Source organism: Prionailurus bengalensis, chromosome E2 (genome assembly GCF_016509475.1).
Source record: "Prionailurus bengalensis isolate Pbe53 chromosome E2, Fcat_Pben_1.1_paternal_pri, whole genome shotgun sequence".
NCBI lineage: Eukaryota > Metazoa > Chordata > Mammalia > Carnivora > Felidae > Prionailurus > Prionailurus bengalensis.
In genome coordinates this window covers 22,519,202-22,539,402 of record NC_057352.1, presented here as the reverse complement: position 1 = coordinate 22,539,402, position 20,201 = coordinate 22,519,202, and the positions used below count along the sequence as shown (strand labels likewise).

General features: G+C 49.0%; 1 protein-coding gene across 2 annotated transcripts in view; it reads left to right on the top strand.

Moving 5' to 3' along the window:
- Positions 1-20,201, top strand: part of ZNF536 (zinc finger protein 536) — a 379,333-nt gene that overhangs the window by 219,723 nt on the left and 139,409 nt on the right. The window contains exons 5-6 of one of the 2 annotated variants that reach the window (XM_043599120.1): positions 3,714-3,767; positions 10,595-12,166. In XM_043599120.1, coding sequence (XP_043455055.1) covers positions 3,714-3,767; positions 10,595-12,166 — 1,626 coding nt within the window. The remainder of the gene's footprint in view (positions 1-3,713; positions 3,768-10,594; positions 12,167-20,201) is intronic. The other variant, XM_043599121.1, reaches the window with a different exon arrangement.

Here is a 20,201-nt window from a genome sequence, read left to right as displayed (position 1 = left end):
CGCGAGGAACATGGACCCTTCCCCAGGGAACCTGTGACCCTTGTAGAAAGGCAGCCTGCACACGAGAACTCATTGGAAGCCACAGTGTGCCAGCTAGGCTGTGAGTTGCACATAGAAGTCCTGGTTTCAGATAGAAGACCCCTCCCAGGAGCTCAGGGAGGGGTTCCTGAGTTCCTGCCTCAGGGTCTTTGCACTTCTCTGCCAGATAGGTGCATTGGTTTGCTCCTTCATTTTCAGAGTTTGATACCAATGTCCCCTTCTCAGTGAGATCTTCCCAGTGATCGGGCTCAGGACGAGGTAGCTCAGATATCTGGCTTTCTCAGAACATGCCGATGTCCACTTTCTTCCCCAGGCTGGAGCCGGGTCCCCTTGGGCTGTGATGGTAGTTGGAGGGGGGCACAGACTGCCAAGATGTGGGAGGCAGTCCACCAGGGCATCCACCGTTGGGCTGTCCGCAGGAGTGCGGGGACCTGGCCAGGCGTGTCCTGTGATAGCACCCGTTATTAGATGAAGACACAAGCCTCTGGGCCAAGCTTACCAGGCGGTTGGTGGCTCACCACAGGTGAGGTTTTCCCTGCCAGGGAGTGTGGGTTAGGAAAGAAAGGGGCAGTGTCTCCCCGCCAGGAGCCCTGCTGACCCTGTGGGCCCAGCTCCCATCAGCTGGCCCAAACGTGGTCGTGGGAGAAACTCCCCAGAATATTTTGGGTGAATTAGGACCACGTGGATGGAAGCAAATGGATTCTGCTTTTTGAGGGCTTAAAGCTTGAGAAGGGTTATTTCCCCCCCTAAATTTCTGCTTCTTGTGCTTCACAAACTTCTGAGGTTTGTGACCAGTAGTCTTTGGAGACACTGAGAGAAGCAAGACAAGGCCGTGGACAGAAGCATTCCGGAAACTTCCCAGAATAAGGGAGAAAATGAAAGAAGCCATGGAAACATCACACTGCCAGCCCCCCTCGGAAACAGCATTTGCAGTGTTTAAAAGTCAGAATGGTTACCAGATAAAGATCAATTTCCTTTTTATCAAAGAACAAAGAAGTTGGAAAATGCTTAGACTCGTGCATTTGAATAGAACAGAAAGTGTTGCATGTTCCAAATCACCAAAATAAACATCCATTTTGACAATGTTAAAGTGTAGATTACATGAGAATTAAAAATCCAAATCAAGTTATTTGTTAATAAACGAGTGAATACAGGGCTCCAGTTGTGGGGATGTCCTGTCCTGCCTTGCCCCCTTTCTGTCTGTGTTCTTGTATTTCCAAGTGACATGGCCAGAGGACAGCAGTCTATGAGACAGAATCCACATTTTCCAAAATACCATGTTTTGAAGTTTTTCTGTAATGGACCCATATGAGCACAGTTAAAAATCCAGTGTGTAATAAATATATTTTAATTGGTCAGCGTATAAGGTGGTACATTCTCTGTGTTTTTCTATCCCACTCCATCTTTATGAGCCGTCTCGATCATAGAGCATCCACTGACAAAAACCACTTTCCTTTTTTAACTCCACTACATTAACTCAATTACTGCCCTCCTTCCACCAACACCTGTTTATTAGGGAGGTGCTGAGTAGTTGCAGAACCCAGGTTGTTCTCAACACCTGGGGGCTGGGGAGAGCCTACAGGAGCCAGAACGTTCCCTGCTACCCCCTGAGCTGCAGCCAGACCCATGCGGGACCGAGGGAGGCGTGTGGAGGGCCCCAGGGGCCCTGAGGGGCCCTCAAATCCTAGAGGCCACTCCACTCTGGCTCTTGCTGTGCAGAAACTGATTACAGACACCCAGGGAGGCCGAACTGCTTTCCTGTTTCAAACATTACCATGAGCGGATTAGGACCCAATCACTGAATGTGTATGGTTTGTCTTCTAGAGCATATGGCAATGATTTGAATTCAGACCCAGTCAGTGCAGGCTCAGAAAGGAGATTGCATCAGGGTTCTCCAGAGAAATGGTGTGTGTGTGTGTGTGTGTGTGTGTATATATATATATATATTCATATTCTAAGTATGTGCAATACATATTGTAGATGATAAAGCATATATATATATATATATATGCTTTAAATAAATAAATAGATTTATAATAAAGAATTGGCTCACTCAATTATGGATGCTGAGATGTCCCGAGACGTGCATTTGGCAAGACGGCAGACGCTGGGGGAGTCAGTAGCATTAAGTCCCAGCCCAAGCCCAAGTCCAAAGGCAGGTGAAGGCGGATGTCCTAGCTGGAAAACAGGCAGAGACAGTGAATTCTCCCCTACTCAGCCTTTTGTTCTGTTCAGGCTTCCAGTGTACTGGATGAAGCCCACCCATGCTGGGGAGGGCAATCTGCTTTCCTCAGTCTACCCATTCAAATGCTCATCGCATTTAGAAACACCTTCCCAAACACACCCAGAATAATATTTGAGCAAATGTCTGGGTACCACGTGGCCCAACTGACGTAGAAAATCAACCATCACGGGGCTGCAGCAGCAGATATTTAGTCCTAACGCGCAACGGGAGGCAGGGATATTCCCTAGGTCGCCCCCCGCCGAGGCTGGCCAATCATTTCATTATGGGCTGCCTGAAAATGCGCTTCCTTCTTTTCCTCACTTCCCCCTCCTCTAGCCCCATCTTGGGGATACCCTCCAGGGCTCCGTGGGTCTGTTTTGTGTACAGGAGGTAGGCACGTGCTGATCAGTTTCCGGAAGGCTGGAGGGGTGTGTATTTCCCACACAAGCCCCAGATGGGTGTGACACCCCACGTAGTGGCTGCAGGACCCCAGGCTGAGTCATCTCAGGTGGCTTACCTGTGTGTTAGGTTTCCCAGGAGGCTCCTGTTGTCTCAGGAATGACCATCGTAGAGAAATGTAATAAGCAACCTCACTCAGGAAAACTTGGAGGCACGAAAGTTCAGGGACTAATTAAAAATAAATCTCATTAGTTTTTTCCCCTCTCAAATTATGCGAGTGGTTTATTAATCTGGTTTTGATGTGCTGCGTGCACTGGTCCGGCCCTGAGTTGAGAACCTCTTTATGAAAATGGATTTGTACAGGGAAGCTGGAGGTGGCTTTCCAGGGCTCTGGGCTGTGGTCAGGGTGGGCGTGTGGGGCACGCCCAGCTCGGCTCACCCCTGCCAGGTGGGTGCCTCCGTGACGCAGCAGCTGGACGCTGGCTGAGTGGGGTGTCTGGGGTGCTCTTCTTGGCTCCTGCTCGCATGCTCGTCCCCCGGCAAGGTGCCCCTGGCCCGACAGGACCACAGAGAAGTGTGGAAGTTGCTTCTGTCATGCAGTACCATCGTCAAAGGGATGTGTGCCCAGCTGGGGGCCGGGGTCAGGGACTCTCTCACCTCTTGACTTGAGGCTAAGTCCACACTGCATGGGGGCTACTGGCTGGAGGCAGAAAAATGCAGCCAGTAGGAATCATGTAATAACAACAATAATAGGAACAGTAGCCACCACTTTGTGGACACTCGCAGGTGCAGGCACCGTGCTGATCCCTGCACCTGAATTCATTCCTTCTCTGTCCCAGCGCCTCAGTGACCAGGTTGCACCCTGCCCCTCGGCAGGGAGGAGGAAACAGAACCTCAGAGCCGTGAAGTTACCCACTCTGGGGTGCTCAACATCGCTTACAGGGTGAAACCCAGATCTGTCTCTTAACCGCTGCACTGTGTTGGTATTTTTACTTTTCTGGGTGGATTTTTTGGCTTGTTTTAGGGAATTAATGCAACATTTCTTTGACAGTGTGTGTCCACACCATAACCAGCGGGAGGAAAGGAAGTGACTTGTACCCACAAGGTGTGTTGACGCAGCCTCCCGGCGATTTCAAAGGGAAGTACCTTACACCCTGGCTCCTCCTTTACCCCCAACTCACAATGGCCTGAGGCCACGCCTCCTTGACCCCGCGTGCCTCAGTTTCCCCAGCAGCGCGAAGAGGTTAGGGAGGTGGTGAGGCAGGGAAGCAGCCACTGTGGCACATGGAGGTATGGAAGGTGGGGTGGGATTACTCGCTGAATCAGGAGATGATAAATTACTCATGCCGTTTTGGAAACTGCCTTTCATCTTCAAAGAGCTTCCGAAGCACCAACTGGTATATAGATCTGGGTGGAAACGAGAGTTTAGTGGGCCTAACCCAGGTGCCTAATGCCTGATGTACACATACCTTACCTTCGATGCTTCCGTTTCCTCTCCTAGGTAAGGTGACCAGGCTGTTTTAACGTTTATAAAAGCACATTGAATAGATTTTCAAATATAGATTGGTTAACATGAGTGCTTTTCCCATTTTTTTTTCTAAAAGGAGAGCATGTGTTGTTGTCCTTAGTGGGGGACAGCCACCTGAATAATGATGGAAAGAAAAAAAAAAAAGATCGGCTTGCCAAAACATGATTCTCTTCTTTTGCTTCTTCTTTTTTTTTTTACTTTTTGTTTTGAATTAAAATTCTATCATTTTTGTATTTCTAAGATGAACTAAAAGCCCATTTTATCCCTCCGCAGTCCGCCAACCTTGCTGTTCCTGCCTTAATGACATCCCAAACTTTTGTTGAAAATAATTGATTGAATTTAAATTTCCTTAAAAGTTTAAGAGGTAATGTTACAGTATAAATTTCCTACCAAACACTAAGTAGGGAAATATCCATTAGTGAAATTAACTACAGTTTCTAGGTAGCTAACAATGTGCCGTATACAGTAGGGCATGGCTAATGAACACTGCAGTGGGTGATATTTCATTATACAAATTAATGCTCACATTTTAATGGGAAAGTCACATAATGAATCTCGGCTTCAGTGACAGCAATTAGAGACACAGATTGTCCCCTTCTGGACAAGGCACTGTTTAGCAATAAGCAGCTGTGTGAAAAGTCTTCAGGTTTACAACATATATATGCTTTGGGGGAATTAGTGTACAATTTATATTAATGTACTGAAGCTTGGCTGCAAAGGCACCACCATATCTATCTCTCCTGGTATTAACTAAGTAAAGACATGTAGAAAGACTAAATAAATATCAAATGGAGGATGCAAATACGGGGAAATATCCAGTTACTCACCTTAAAAGTTAAAACACTTTTGGAGACTTAGCACACACACACACACACACACACACACACACACGTTAGAAGCATGAGCCACTTCTTAAAAGCTCGGTAAAGGGATTTCCAGAGAGAATAATGTTAATCCACCTGTTAGTTTTGGAGAGGTGCTGTTGGGGTATTGGCCCCATCGAATAATGCCAACATCGAATAATGCCGAACAGTGAGGGTTCCTTTGGCCCATGAAGTGCAAAGTGGAGGCTCAGAACGATGAAAGACGTGCTCGTGTAAAAATAGGTACAATGAACTAATTAAACCACTTGGTCATATATTTCTAAAAATTTATGGTACAGAGCCTGGGAGAAGTTATCAGTGGTATCCCAAAGTTGAATATACATCTTGTACCACGTGTCGGGAGGGAACTGCTTTAATGTAAGATGTTTCCAGTAATTCATTAGTCTATTGGAATGACGAACCGATGACTTTTTATTTCAGCATGGCTCTTCTAGCAGAGCTCTCTTTTCTACAAGTGTATTGTCTGTGCCTGTACCTTGTTCCTTTAAAATATTGGGAGAGGCTCCCCCCACGGAGGGCCCCCAGTGTTCTGACCTGCTTTCTTCCCTGGGTGAATAGCTCAGTACTGGGCATCCTTTCCCCAGATGCAGGTTTCAAACTGTCCGCCCAGTCCAGACCCAGTCTGCAGACTAAGGTACTGTGGTCCTCCAGGTGTTGGAAAACGTTTTAAAGCAGGTGCCAATATTTAAGAACCAGGATATTGCATGTAGAAATCTGGACGGAGGGCCTTTTCTTAGAATGTCAGCGGTCCTCATGGCCCCTGCTGCCTGTAGTTGGGGGCGACTGCTCTCTAGGAGAGCCACCCACCCCTCCCCCCAAACCCTGCTGTTTCGCACACTTCTGTGAGCCGCCTGGCTCTGACGGCATCTGAGTGTCTGCCTCCAACATCAGGCAGACGAAAAGACAGCGTCCCAAATGTCATGGAGGTAACTGGAGGACTCATGACCCCCTTGAAGGCTTGGGGCAGTCTGAGTGATCCTCCCAGTAGATTCGGGCCAATTGATGGCCTGAGTGGCCAATCATTCAACTAGACAGAGCTGCAGGCAGGGTCTGGGGTCGCCTATGCCACCGGGTCATATGGGGAATGCTGGGTGGGAGAGGGCCGACTGGCTCCCTGACTCGGTCCTGGGCAGAAGCCTGGGGCTGTGTGAGACTTAGCCCAGCACACTCGGGTCAAAATGCGTGGCCAGATACGGAGACTCTGACTGTGAAGCGGCTCTCGGCACGGGTAGATTCTGTGTCCGAGGTCACCAAACGCAAGGGAAGGGCTTGCCCTCTCCTCAGAGCCTACTAAAGGTGCTGACAGGTTTCTCTCCGTCTTGTTTAGGCCAGTGTCGGGAGATTGTCTCCCAAGCACTCTGAGATGCACCCTTGGGGGAAGTCATGTCTGTGTACCCACTGGAATGTTTCCAGTGGGCAGTGGGACCCTTGGGCTGCCTGGGGTTGCCAGGAGACACTCATCCCAGATGATTCCATACCTGGGTTTGCCTGGCCAGGAACACACACCACTAGCTGGGGTCTGAAGCGTCCCCCGTACCCTCTCTGAGACGAGGCCCCAGAAGGTGAGAGAGGGCGTCAAGGAGAGGGCAGTAGTGGTTATGCAAATCGTTTAAGGGTTATAAAGAAAATAAAATCAAGGATCTTTTTTTAAAAATTTTTTTTAATGCTTATCTTTATTTTTGAGACAGAAAGCCAGAGCATGAGCGGGGGAGGGGCCGAGAGAGAGGGAGACACAGAATCCAAAGCAGGCTCCGGGCTCCGAGCCGTCAGCACAGAGCCCAATGCGGGGCTTGAACTCGTCAACTGCGAGATCATAACCTGAGCTGAAGTCGGATGCTCGACCGACTGAGCCACCCAGGCGCCCCAAGGATCTTTTTTTTAAAACACAAATCCAGAGGGGTGGATTTGTCCCCTGGAAATTTGCTGTGGAGCATTTATCTGCAGAAGTGGGGTGACAGGAAGAACGAGGCAGGCCGTGGAACCATGCAGAACCATTCGGTCAGCGTGGGCAAGGGGTAGAGAAAGGCTAGAGCCTGTGTGTATCACGTGCAGTCAAAATCACCTTTGCAAACTCACTAAGTAGCCCCCAATCCAGCAGGGCCTAGACCCTTGGAGACCCGAAATCCCGTTTCTCAGCGATGGCCTGTTTCTCCTGGAGCAGTGGAGGCCAAAGAGCTGCAAAAGAGAAGTGGGTTGAACAAAGAAGAGTTTCCTACACTGTGTGTGCATGGCGTATGTGTGTGTGTGTGATATGTATATGTGTGATAGGTGTGTATGTTGTGTGTGTGTGTGTGTGTGTGTAGTATGCACATGGGGTATATGATTGTGTGATGTGTGTATGTGATGTGTATATGGGTGTTGGGTACGTGCTGGGTGTGGTATGTGTGTGTGAGTGTGTGATTGGTTGTAATACATGTGTGTGTGCATGTGTGTATGAATGTTGTGTGAGTGTGTGATGGGCTGTAATGCGTGTGTGCGTGTAGGTCTATGTGGCGTGTATGTGTGTGGACTCCATTTACCTTAGTGCCGTATGATCTGTGTCGCCTGCAAGCAATGGGTGCTGACGCCTCATCTCTGGTTCCTCACTCAGTTTCCCTCCCTACTTGGGAGGCGAAAGGTGAAGGTGCTCACTCATTCAATCTAAACGTTGTGTGTGAATGGATCTGCACGTTTCTGGGTGTGTGTGGGTGCCCGCGTGTTTGTACATGTACAATATGGCCCCATTCGGGAGACCTGGTTTTGCTCTTGACACGGGCTTCAGAGCTGACGTGAGCCTCAGCACTAAGAACGCTGACTTCGCACATGACAGGTTGAGGAAGTCGAGTCCCCAAGATGGGTCCTGTGTCCCCGGGAGTGCAAACCAGCATGGGACCTCTGGTCCCCACTGCAGACTTAGCAAACACTTCCTAGGGTCCCCAGCGGACTACCTTCCCTGCTAAGCCACCCCACAATGTCTACCTACAAGGGCGCTTCTCCACCCAGGCTCAGCAGAAGCCCACATGGGGGCCTTTGAGGGACCTGAATCCCAGTCTTCATCTTGGAAATTAACTCAGAATTTCTGGCGGTGGAGGAGGGACCACGTGTCGGCATTTTTTAAAGCCCCCAAGCAGTTTCTTTCACCTGGGTTTTTTCAAAGTACAATCTTTACACTGCATCGGAATCACCAGGGACACTTTGTTCAACATATTGCCTTCTGGCCCCCACCCCAGACCTAGAGAATCAGAAGTGCTGTGCGTTGTGTTCCAAAACTAGTGTCTAAAAATCCCCTGGTGATTCTAATGGGTTTGAGAACCACTGCTTTAGTGTGAATTTCAAATGTGTGTCCTTTGGAAATATACACACACATCCTTATGCATCACTGCAGTCCCCACCTAGTAACACCCCCCCCTCACCCCCACTGAGGCCTGGAGGCAAAAGTCCACATTCTCCCTCTGTAGCTCCTGCTAATGAACGCCCATGCATCCTCTGCGAACCCCTTGCCAGATGCACTTAATCATTTCCAGGTGCATTTCTGAAATGCATCCTGAGTTTCACCCAGTACCTGCAGGCCTCACCTCTGCCAGCTCTCACTGCAGGGCCCTCCCCTACGTTCCTGCTAACCTAGGGAGCCAGGATTCTGAGTTCCTAGTTGGGGTCTCCTGTCACAAGTCCAGCTGCTATCCCCTCAGCTCCAGAACCTGCTTCTGCTCCAACCGGCCACCGGACTGCTGGGTCAGCCCAGAATTGCCTGTCCATAGCGTCTGTCCCACTGAGGGTTCCCTGACCTCTGATGAGGTGTCCAAATAGCATGGCTGGAGTGAATCTGACTCCAGAAAGTGTGAAAATGGTGCCCGAGGCCATTTATGCCTTTAGCTCAAAGGGGATACTCTTCCTGCTAGATCCACGTCGTTGGTCTAGCCAGAGACAATTGGGACTTTTCAATTTAGAGACATACATTCCCAATTTGGCCTCCCTTCCGATCTCTGACGTGTCCAGGGGTGACCTTTAGCATCTTGCACGAGTCAATGGGGAGCCCATAGCCACCATTTTGAAGATGCAGACAATAGTTCCGCCAAGGTTCCGGCATGATTTCTGGAGATGATGTGGAGTCCCCTGCTCAGTCAAGGAATCCTTCTCCCCGCCTCTCGAGTGTTGTTACCTCCAAGTACCCTACGCCTAGAGATTGGGAGTCAGAGCATCCGCTGAGACAGACACAGTAAAATGTCTTGGGGATACACCACTCACCAATGAGTTGCCGTTGCTTTTTATATCAGTGTGGCTTACCAACAGACAGAGGAATGGGTGGGGGCCGCTGAGTTTCCTGGGAGAAATGACCGTGGCTATTGACAGGGTGCTATTGTGAAGAAGTTAACGGACTGCCACGATGCCGTTTCTTCCAGAGAGCTTTTTGATTCCAAAGTCTAGAAGAGACCCTGGATTGCTAACAAATTCTTGGAATACATTGAAATCCACATCTGTTTATCCTCCTCCCTTCCTCTATCCCACAATGCGGGCAGGTCCAAGTTGTATGTTACGGTATCTTTTTCCGTGGTGGAAAGAACAAAGAAGTTGGGTGTTGAATTTAAATAAATATTTAATTCATGAAAATGATCTTATATGTTTTAAAACACTCTTTAAAGCTATTTTTATTCTCTAGAAAGCGCTTATTATAGGTAAATTACACATTTTACTACCGGAGCATTAGGTTTGCCATTAGTACAAATTTAAGGCACTACAAAGACCAGTAGATAATGTTAATTTCAAATACAGAAACTAAATATATTTTGTACCTTTTTTATTACTCATTTTCTTTTAAGTTTTATTGACTGCTTTTTATCTTAACTATATGTCTTTACATGCTGCAATCATAATGCACTGTAATGGTATTAATATTTTATAGAATCGGTATTTATAGTTCTTTATTTAGAAACAATGCAGTAGGTCTGCAGATATCTGAGCTCGTCTGGAATGGTGCCCTCCAAATAATGATAAATTACTTGTGCAGTATGCCATTTGCTAATTATATCCATGATTTACTGCAGAGCAAGACTTAAATCATTCATTTCGGTCTTGCGTAACAGTGCCATAAAATTTTTAGGTTTAAAAATGGTTTCCATGTGTATAATTTAAACAAATTTTAGAGCTATTGTATACACAAAATATTGCAACCACCCATTTGTTACATACTTTGTCTTTTTAAACTTCTACTTTTAATGATCACTGTGGTTGAAATTATTATGCTTAATTTTCATAATCATAGCTTTTAAATCTACAGCCGTTTTCACATGTTAGATAAAGAAAAAGATAGCTAATTGTGTGTAGATAGTATGTCATTCCTGAATAGTCCCAAATGGTACAAAATCATTAAAAAAGCTTAAGAGTACGAATTATTCTTCTATTAAAAAACAGTTGCTCTCTAACTAATTATTAGTTTGAGCTGCTTTGTTTCCAAGAACAAATGTTGATCCTTCTAGCCTTGTTCAGCACACCAAAATGAGATAAACGCTTTTTTTTCTTTCTCCTTCTACCGAAATCTTGCAGGTGAGAAGCCCTACAAATGCCCCCACTGTGATTATGCCGGCACCCAGTCAGCATCCTTAAAATACCACTTAGAACGACACCACCGGGAGCGGCAGAACGGAGCCGGGCCACTGTCTGGACAGCCCCCAAACCAAGACCACAGGGACGAGCTGCCCAACAAAGCTGCTTTGTTTATCAGACCAGACATCCTGAGGGGGGCCTTTAAGGGTCTCCCCGGAATCGACTTCAGAGGTGGCCCTGCCTCTCAGCAGTGGACAGCGGGAGTGCTCTCGTCCGCAGATCACTCGGGGCAGGCCACCGGCATGACTTCCGAGGCTCCTTCGGACACCCTGAAAGGTGCCGACCTTCCTTCCAAAAGCACCCACTTCTCCGAAATCGGAAGAGCTTATCAAAGTATCGTGAACAACGGCGTGAATTTCCACGGGTCCTTGCAAGCTTTCATGGACAGCTTTGTCCTAAGCTCCTTGAAGAAGGAGAAGGACACAAAGGACAAAGCCCTGTCTGATCCCCCGTCCATGAAAGTGCACGGGCCGGACGGTGGTGAGGACAAGGCGGGCGGTAAGGCGGTCGCGAGGAAGTCGGAGAAATCTCAGTACGAGCCCCTAGACTTGTCGGTGCGGCCGGACGCCGCCTCGCTCCCAGGCTCGTCGGTGACCGTGCAAGACAGCATCGCGTGGCACGGCTGCTTGTTTTGTGCTTTCACGACATCGTCTATGGAGCTGATGGCTCTTCATCTGCAGGCCAACCACCTGGGCAAAGCGAAACGCAAAGATAACGCCGTCGGGGTGACCCTCAATTGCAAAGACCAAGCCCGGGAGGCCGGTAAGGTGGCCCTGCTGCCCTCGGTACAATCAAACAAAGAGCTGGCGCTTTCCAGTGTGATTGGGCCTCTAGAGTCTGCTTCCGAGAAGACGGCCCAAGGGCCGGTCAAGGAGACTCTGGGGGAGCAGAAGAGCGGCACGTGGCCCGGCCTGGTGGACCCCACGTTTTGTAACTTCCCATCAGACTTCTACAAGCAGTTTGGCGTGTACCCGGGCATGGTCGGCTCGGGGGCCTCCAGTTCCTGCCCCAACAAGGAGCCCGATGGGAAGGCCCACTCGGAAGATGACGCCCCGATCCTGATCCCCGAAACCGCAAACAAGAATACTACCGACGACCTCTCCGACATTGCCTCCTCGGAGGACATGGACTCCTCCAAGGGAGAGAACAACGACGAGGAGGATATCGAGACGGAGCCGGAGATGATGAGCAAGCCACAGTCCGCCCTCGGCAAGGACAGCGCCGGCGACGGTGGGGATGGCCTGCCGCCCACAGGCGCCCCTCAGCCCGTCCAGGGACTCGTGTCACCGTTGCCCCAGGCGCCCGAGAAGCAGTGGCACGGCCCGGGCCTTCTTCCAGCCCAGGACCCCTCGGCGGGCCTGCCCAAGCCGGAGCGGGGGCCCCCGGGCCTGGAGAAGCCGATGAACATGCTGTCGGTCCTCAGGGCCTACAGTTCTGATGGCTTAGCAGCCTTTAACGGCCTGGCAAGTAGCACAGCAAATTCTGGATGTATCAAGAGGCCAGACTTGTGTGGTAAGTTTTAGAATCGTCTTCCTTCAGTTCATTTCCCAAAACATCAGTGCTGAATTGTGCATTTTTAAAAAATGAGGTAGACTCCTCCGTGAGCACATGTGTGAACTAACCGCCCCGACAATGCTGTATATGCAGTGTAGACAATCACGAGAGTCCGTTTCATTTCGAAGGTTTAGAACTCACGCTTTTGTGTCCCGGTTTGCACCCCAGTGATCGGAGATGCCCGTCCAGAAGGCATGGAGAGAGGGGGGGGGTGGGGTCTCCCCGTGCGAACTGCTCCTGTTTTTAATCTGTAACTTGAGGGGGAACATATTTTTAAGAACGGAAACACAGACAACAAGACATGGTAACTTGCAAACCCTTCAGTATTTTCAACTTCTGCATAAGATGGCTGAAGACAGCTCCTTCCTCACTGCTTTGCTAAGCCAGACCTGCTTTCTTAAACTTTTCTTTACATTGACTTAGAGGCTACTAAAAATCGTATCACACTAACCACAATGTAGAAATAAAGTGATCCTCTCTCCACCCAGGGCGATTGTTTTGGGGTGTTTGTGACTGCTCTTTAGACATTCCGAACGGCAGTGACTTGTGACCTGGGCCTTCCATTATTGCCTTCTGTCCCTTTGTATCTTCACCTGTCTGTCTGATGTTCTAACAAGCAATGTACGTTGTGAAATCCCTGGTTAGCAGTGTTGTGATCCTGTGTATCTTGGACTTATGCCTGCCTGATCTTGTTAGCAAATTGGCACTTCTTTACCTCCTGAAAGAATATGGTTACCCCAAAGTAATTCCAGGTCTTAAAGACGTAATAATAAATTTGGAGCCTAGAATTGGATCAAATGAATGTCAGGGTGGGCAGGGAGGATCAAAGACATTCTCTTGGCACCCAGATATTCCTCGCTGAAAGCCTCTCTCTGAATAGGAGCTCAGTGTATTGTATCTAGTCCCATGTAGCCTTGCCAGAGACAAATGATTGTGGTACCTTTCCACGTTTAATCTATGAATGGATTTCTGTGACTCTACTGCACCTGTTGAAAAAAGGAAAGGAGAGAAGGAAGAAAAGGGAGGAAGGAAGGAAGGAAGGAAGGAAGGAAGGAAGGAAGGGAGGGAGGAAGGAAGAAAAGATGGATAATGGAAGGGGTTATTTCTCAACCTCCAAATTCTGATGTTGCTTTGAGCACACAGCACAATTCAGGAAGCTGGACTGGGTGCACAATTTAAATTGATATATTTCTTTTACCCTCTCCTTCCCTAATTCACTGAGAACTGGATCAAGCAGTCAGAAATATTTTTTTTGAATTGTCAAAAATCACTAAATGGATTTCTGACAGTTCAAAACAATATTGACGGTTCCTGGCGCTGAATGATTCACAAGGCCCCATTAACCAGTACCCCCCGATCTATTTTTATCCACATATAATTCATTGCGTGTGAAGCTGTTAAAAACAATATTTAAAAGAAGGAGAAAGGGGTTTTATGTCAGTCCAATTTTTTTTCTCTTTTTTTCTGGGGGAGCGATGTTTAAGTCTTCTTTTCTCTTTTTTCATTGTTGTTTTAAGTTTGTGACTTTTCTTCCTTTATTGTTGTTTGGTATTTTTTTCTTTAAGTCTATTTTCAGCTCTTTCAAATACCTATGTAGGACCATAGTTCCTGCCAGGAATCCCTGCATCAGAAAAGATCAAAACCTGGCATGTTCATAAGCTCATTCTTCTTGAAATGAGCTCGTATTACCCCTATTAATTTTCCCGTCTTCCTATCAATGCTGAAGGAAGGCTGCCTGCCTTGGAGGAGCTCGCCCACTGGTGTCCTGCACAGTGAGGGTGGAGGGGAGGCAGCGTCAGTGGGCCTGGTGTCTCGTGAGCCCTTGTCCTCTAAACGGAGCACTTCTCACCTCCTCCCAAACAGCAGCCCACACCACTCCCCTGACAGCTCCAGGGTATGTGCAAAACACTTTGCTTAGTTCACTTTCAGCCCTTGCGCCACAGATCCTGGGGTCTAAGTTGTGGCTCCTCTCTCAAAAGGGGAACGGAGACCCTCGGGCCAGCCAGGCAAAAAAAAACAACAGGCATCCTGGTTGCCTCTCCAGGTCGGGGTCCGGGTCTTAGCTCTGCCCTCCACTCATGGTAAGATGCCAGAATGAACTCTGGCCACAAACTGCCTATTTTTAGAGAGCACAGGTTCTGCATTTCCTTGGGCCTCATTTCTTCTGTGTCCTCTCGCTCGAGCTTGGAAGCAGCCGGGAAGGCCCTCCCCTGGGCCTTGTGTTTGCTTGGGGTGGGCCGGAGGCACTGTCCCTTTTCCTCCAGGTGGGGCCTGCCCCTGCCCTGTCTTCACTCCCCGCTCCTATCTCTGGCCCTCCATAATCAAAATCTTCTTATCTTGATTTATTTTCTTACTGGCTGCTATGTGTCCCAGAGCCCAGGGGGTTGGGGATGGGGGGCCAAGGTAGGCATATTCACCCTTTCTACCAGTTGGTATCTGGGAGGAAAACTGGAGCCTCACTGGTTACAGAATGGGCATTCAGGGGCATCTCTCCCACGGTGCAGCTCACCATCTCTCTAGCATTGCAAGGAGCACAAATGATGGTTGAAAACTTCCAACCCTTATTGGCTTGACTTTGCAAGAGTGGAAATGATATTGGCATCAGGAAATCAAATATTCCTGACGTTTCTTCCCTCTTCTCTGCTCCACTCAAAGTGGATATGGATTTCCAAATGGAACCACCAGCTTGATATCTGGTTTCCTCAAGAAGCTGGGCTTTGCCAAACCAAAGAATTATTCCGGTATTCCTCATCTCAGGAGAGTTTGGGGTCTGACGGTTGTCTAGTTAGTAAACCCAATTCCCCACTTCGATGCCCCCAGAAACAGGCTTGTAGGAGGAGCTAATGTCCGTCTGTGTCTATTCTCATGGGATGTGAAAGTGTTTGAAGAAGCATCAGTCAAAATCTTGTTCAGATCACACAGACTCCCCACGGAGCTCAGCAGCAATTCTGACACATGCTGGTGAGTTGGAGGAGGTGGCATCTAACCCTAAAGTCTGTGGGCGACTCTCATGCTGTAGGCTGTACTTCTAGGTGCTTCCCTATCTCTGCATGCCTGCTTCCTAACTGCTCAAACTCTGGTCTTCCATTGCGTGGCTTCACGGACCTAGGTTCCTGGCCAGTGGGCACTGCCCGTGCCTGGCCAGTGCACTTCTGTCTCGGGTTCAGAAGAGAGAGATGAGGAGGGGGGCCAACCCAGCCCATTGGGTAGAAGACTCCTGTAGCACGTGCCATGGTTGAGAGCTTGTGCCTGAACTTTCTAAAGGTCCTTCCATAGAGAATAGAGCATTTGCCTGTCAAAGCCGTATTACAGAAGATCCCGAGAGGGAGCCATCTTGGATTAAGCTGGAGGATATGGACTGTTGGCTCTAGAGTAGGTCAGATCCCACTATGGACCTGATTTCGTTGGGTGAAATCCCACTCCAATTAAAGCTTCCATTTCTTGAGGTGTCTTTCAGACTCCAGGCATAGCCCACATTTCTTTATTCTGCTGAAGAAACATGGCGTACAGGGTCATTCAGGGTCATTAGAGAACCTGGATGTGCCCTGGAGTTTGCTGGAATGGATTTGACCTTGGTCCTGCAATGGGACAGGAGCCACATGAGTATTTAATTAGGGAGCAAGGGCAGGCCGGAGCCGTGCTCACATCCACTGATAGGACAAGGTTGGGCAATCCCCTTGTCCAGGCTGAAACACTTGGATGAACTGTTGAGTCAGCCAGCAGCGCGAAGGTCAGACAGCATGGACGGCATGGGCTTCTGTGTGCCCCAGACGGCACAAAGGCTGGTCTGCACAGCACCTGCAGGGCTGGCTGCATGGCAGGGTTACAGAGCACATTTAACCCCAGTTTGTGGATTTGGAAAGCAACCCACAGATCACCCTTACTCTTTGCCTTTCAAACCTGAGACAGATGGCTGGAGGTCATCGTGTGTTGAGTCCGGCAAGCAGGGTTTGCTCGGTGTCTTTTGGTGAGCCCAGAGGCAAGGCTGATGGGCAGCATTAAAGGGAAAGGCAGCGAGAAGGACGACACACTTTGTCCCCTGAAGCTCTGGAGTTACCACCACGCAGGGAAGCGAGGCTGAACGAGGAGACTCCACCAGCGTGTCTGTCATGGGCATGAGGCCTTGCACAGTGGCTTCTGGACAGAGGCACCCACCAGGCCCCAGGAGAAGCTATTGGGAAGGCAGGGTCATTAGCCACAGAGGCCCCAGTAGTCCTAACTTGTTACTCTCAGGTTGTAGGGGAACTGGTTTCCTAACCCAAATTATGCTTGAGACCGAAGGTTCCCTGGGCTCCCGCAGTAGTGAGAGAATCGGGACCCCTCCTTAAAAAAAAGAACGCGGGGTCCATCGAAACCTCTTCCCATCATCCATGCTAAGATGTGTGATGAAATGAACTAGGACATCTGAGCTGAACGCTGTTAAAATGGGACTTCCGTCCTCCACAAACCTCGCTGATTTCCAGTGTCGGCAGTCTGAAAATATTCACTACTTACCAGCTACACAGTCTAAAGCAGGGGTTGGCTACTACTTTCTTAAGGGGTCCGAGAGGAAATACATTAGGATTGCAGGCAGTGTGGTCTCTGTCACGCCCACCCCACCCTCCCCTGCAGTGCAGGAGGAGGAGCCACAAATGATCATTAAACAACTAGGCGTAAGGAAGGAGGTGCTGCTGTGTGTCCCTAGAGAAGACACACAGGAACCCGTCTGCTGTTGCCTCGAGGGCCAGTGAGATGATGCAGGGAAGGCCCAGGTTAGTGCCTGCGGGGCTCCACCTACTGCCACTCGAGACAAAGCCAGAGACACCAGAGACTTTCCTGAGAGAGAGGCTTTGTAGACCCCAATGACCTGGCATACCTGTTCCCAGAAGGTCACATCTCTGCCTATGCACAGAGACTTGCAGGAGAAGACTCCTCCGTGCCTCACGGAGGTCCCAGAGTGTCCCCGGTCATGGCCAGTGTAGGCAGAGGAGGAAGGGACAGGAGCTTGGCTCTGAAGGGAGCTTGCTCCGTGGAAGCTTCAGTTCCCTCAGTGATGGGCAGAAATGGAAGGATGAAACAAGACGATGGATGTAGAAGAGGTTGGATAAATGGTTCTCAATTGAGTTGGTGTTTTATAGTAGAAGTGAATGTCTACGTGGGGCCGTCGTGACAGAGTGGTCCCAACGTCCAGATGACTTTTGGCTGCAGTCTCCCTTTGCCATGAAGCAAGTACAAATCTCACTTCCCATCAAGGTTTAAGAGATACGTTTTGCTTCCTCACGTCTTCCATGACAGGTCAAGGATAGCAAGGAGATTCTGCTGGTGACCTTGTGATACCTGTTGCAGTGGCCCCACCCTTTCAATTTCTACCCAATTATCTTCCTTCCTGTGAGACGGCAGGTGCTTGGCATAGGGAGTAGGTCCCTCCTCCTCAGCGTTTGACCAAACTTTGGCTAAAGTCTGTGGTCAGAGATTTCCAAGGGGGCTTGGCTGGAGTGTGTGGAAACACCGTGAGAGCTCCCCATGTGTGTGTATGCGTGCGTGCACATGCATGTGTGTGAAGACACCCAAGCATAGGCAACAGGTGCACGGCCCAGGGTTTTTGGTCTTATGGATGATTCTAAGATTGAAGGGGTGACCTAGCAGCCAGCAGTTTCCTATAAAGGAAGGAGGTTAAATTAGGCAAATGGCACAGGAAGAGAACCACAAAATCGAAATCCGCCAAGTGTATAGGAGCCCATGTTCAGCCAACACCAAGCAGGGCCGTTAGCCTAGAAGATCCTGGGCGTCTCCACTGTAGGGCCTTGTTGTCTCTGAAGTTGCCATGCTTTATTTAAAGCCAGATGAGCAATCATTCCTCCTTCTTCTCTTCTTTATGAGCTGATTCTAAAATGGATTGGCTTGCAGAGACTGTCGATAAAGCACAACTTTGCACTTGCTTTCTCTGCCTGATTTTATCATTTACGGATTGGTCGTTGGCTTCCAGGGTCCAGCCTGCTCCCAGGAACAGTGTGTGTCCAGGGGCTGATGTTAGACCCCAGTAGGGAAGACCATTTGGCTTGTGCTGAAGTCCAAGGGCACATCCTTCTTAAGTTAGTGCAGAGCAGTACTCCATGCTGCCCGCTCTGCTCCTGCTGGCTGCCCTAAAACCAGCCACAGAACCTGTCCCTCAGATTCTGGCGGGACACAGGGGAGGTGCTGTCCCCTGGGATCTCCTGCAGAAACCGGCACCCACGGATGGGCTCTCCTCTTCCCTCGTCCAAAGCCTCACTGTGTGCACTGTCTTGACGAAAAGGCAGCCTCTTTGGATGGCAGCCTCTGCAAACTCTCTGGGCATTCTCTTCCTCCTCCCCCCCCCCCCCTCTTTGTAGATTAAATGGGAATGCCACTGACGTGATGTCGTTTGCGCTGCAGGATGACAGAACTGTTGTGTGAATACCATTGTATTTGCCAAATGGTCCACTCGTCATTTCAGAACAAACAAATGGATGGTGTCTGTAAGTCGGCAAACACTGGTGACATTTAGCCTTGTTTATGTTCCTTTCCTTTTGCTGCATATTTTTGGCTCCAAAAGCTACTGTCTGAATCAACAGTGCCTCCGAAGCAGGAGAAAAGTCTGGTAGCTTTCACCTTGGTTTCTGTGTGCGTATTCTTTTTCGATTGCTCGATACCTACTGCCCAGGACCCAGCCTAGGGTGAGAGAAGACAGCAACCGAGCTCTTGGTTCAAAAATAATAACAATAATACACACACAGACTCAGACACACGTGTACACATCTTTTTCTCCCCAGTAATGATTTAAGACTGGGAGGGAGGAAGAGAAAGCTGAGGGAAGAGAGTGCTGTCAGACCAGACACCCACATCCCTGGGGACGTGCAGACTCTCCGAGCCCGCCCGCTGGCCACTGCCGTGTGATACGGCAACAGCGTGACCCCCTCGCTGTCTTTCGCTGAGTGCAGGTGTCCTGAGCTTAAGCTTGGCTTCTCCCTCCTTCCGCTGCTGACTCTGAGTGATGCTTGGCACTGACGGCCATGTAGATACAGGCCACATCTTAGCTATTGAAGGAATCAGGTTCTTTTCTTTTTTATATTCAGATGTTGTGTGCAAAGCCCAGGTTTCAAATAAGTAGTAATTATCTCCTATTACTTAGCGCTGATCAACAGCACCTCTACGCCTAATTGCCAACCTGCTCTAATCACGTAGCCTATTCTTGCTTTAGCCAGAGACGGAAGGACCAAATTTTATAAATATTGCTTTATTGTCATTCCTCCATTAAACAATTAGGGAGCGTGGCCCTGTCCTTGCTTTTGAATGCCTCTAGCCTATGTGGTTTCTGGATTGTTTAATGAATCTGCACATTTTCTTGCAGGTAAGTGACACCCCCCGTTCTAGTCGGTCTAGCTGGACTTGCCCTTGTCTGTTCGTGCTCCTCGGTGGCTATCTGCAGCTTGTTAATTGTGTAAAGTCAAGAGAAGAATGTATACACATATGTGTGTTGAATAAATAATTACTATTGGCACAGGTATGTGTATACACACGACACATCAACCCCACCACAGTATATATAGCAGAGAATCAGGGAGGTTAAAAATATTGCCCCATATGTTCCACTATTAGTCATGGATCGCGAAGGCTTAGTAACTTGAACGAGAGAAAATTCCCTCCGAGTCATGAATCCTGAGTGACAAACGCTGGTGGATTGGAGGTCCCTTCACCTGTGAAAAATCTGACTGGGGGCCGGGGGCGGGGCGGTGGGGGGGTTCCGCTACGCCAGCTCGCCGAGCTTCCAGGGGCGGGCCCTGAGGGTCTCGTTGGCATTCCTGCTTGTGTCTGATTGTCCTGTATTTTGTAACACTTTAGAAGACTCCAGAAAAGTGCAGTAATTCTCTTTCTCCATAGTATTTAAGCAGTGCTATTGCTAGTTGAATATTGTGTCAGGTTGTCCTATTAACCGGGAACAGACGACAGTAAAATCCCAGGGTACAGGCACGTTGGCATCCATAACTTCAAAAAT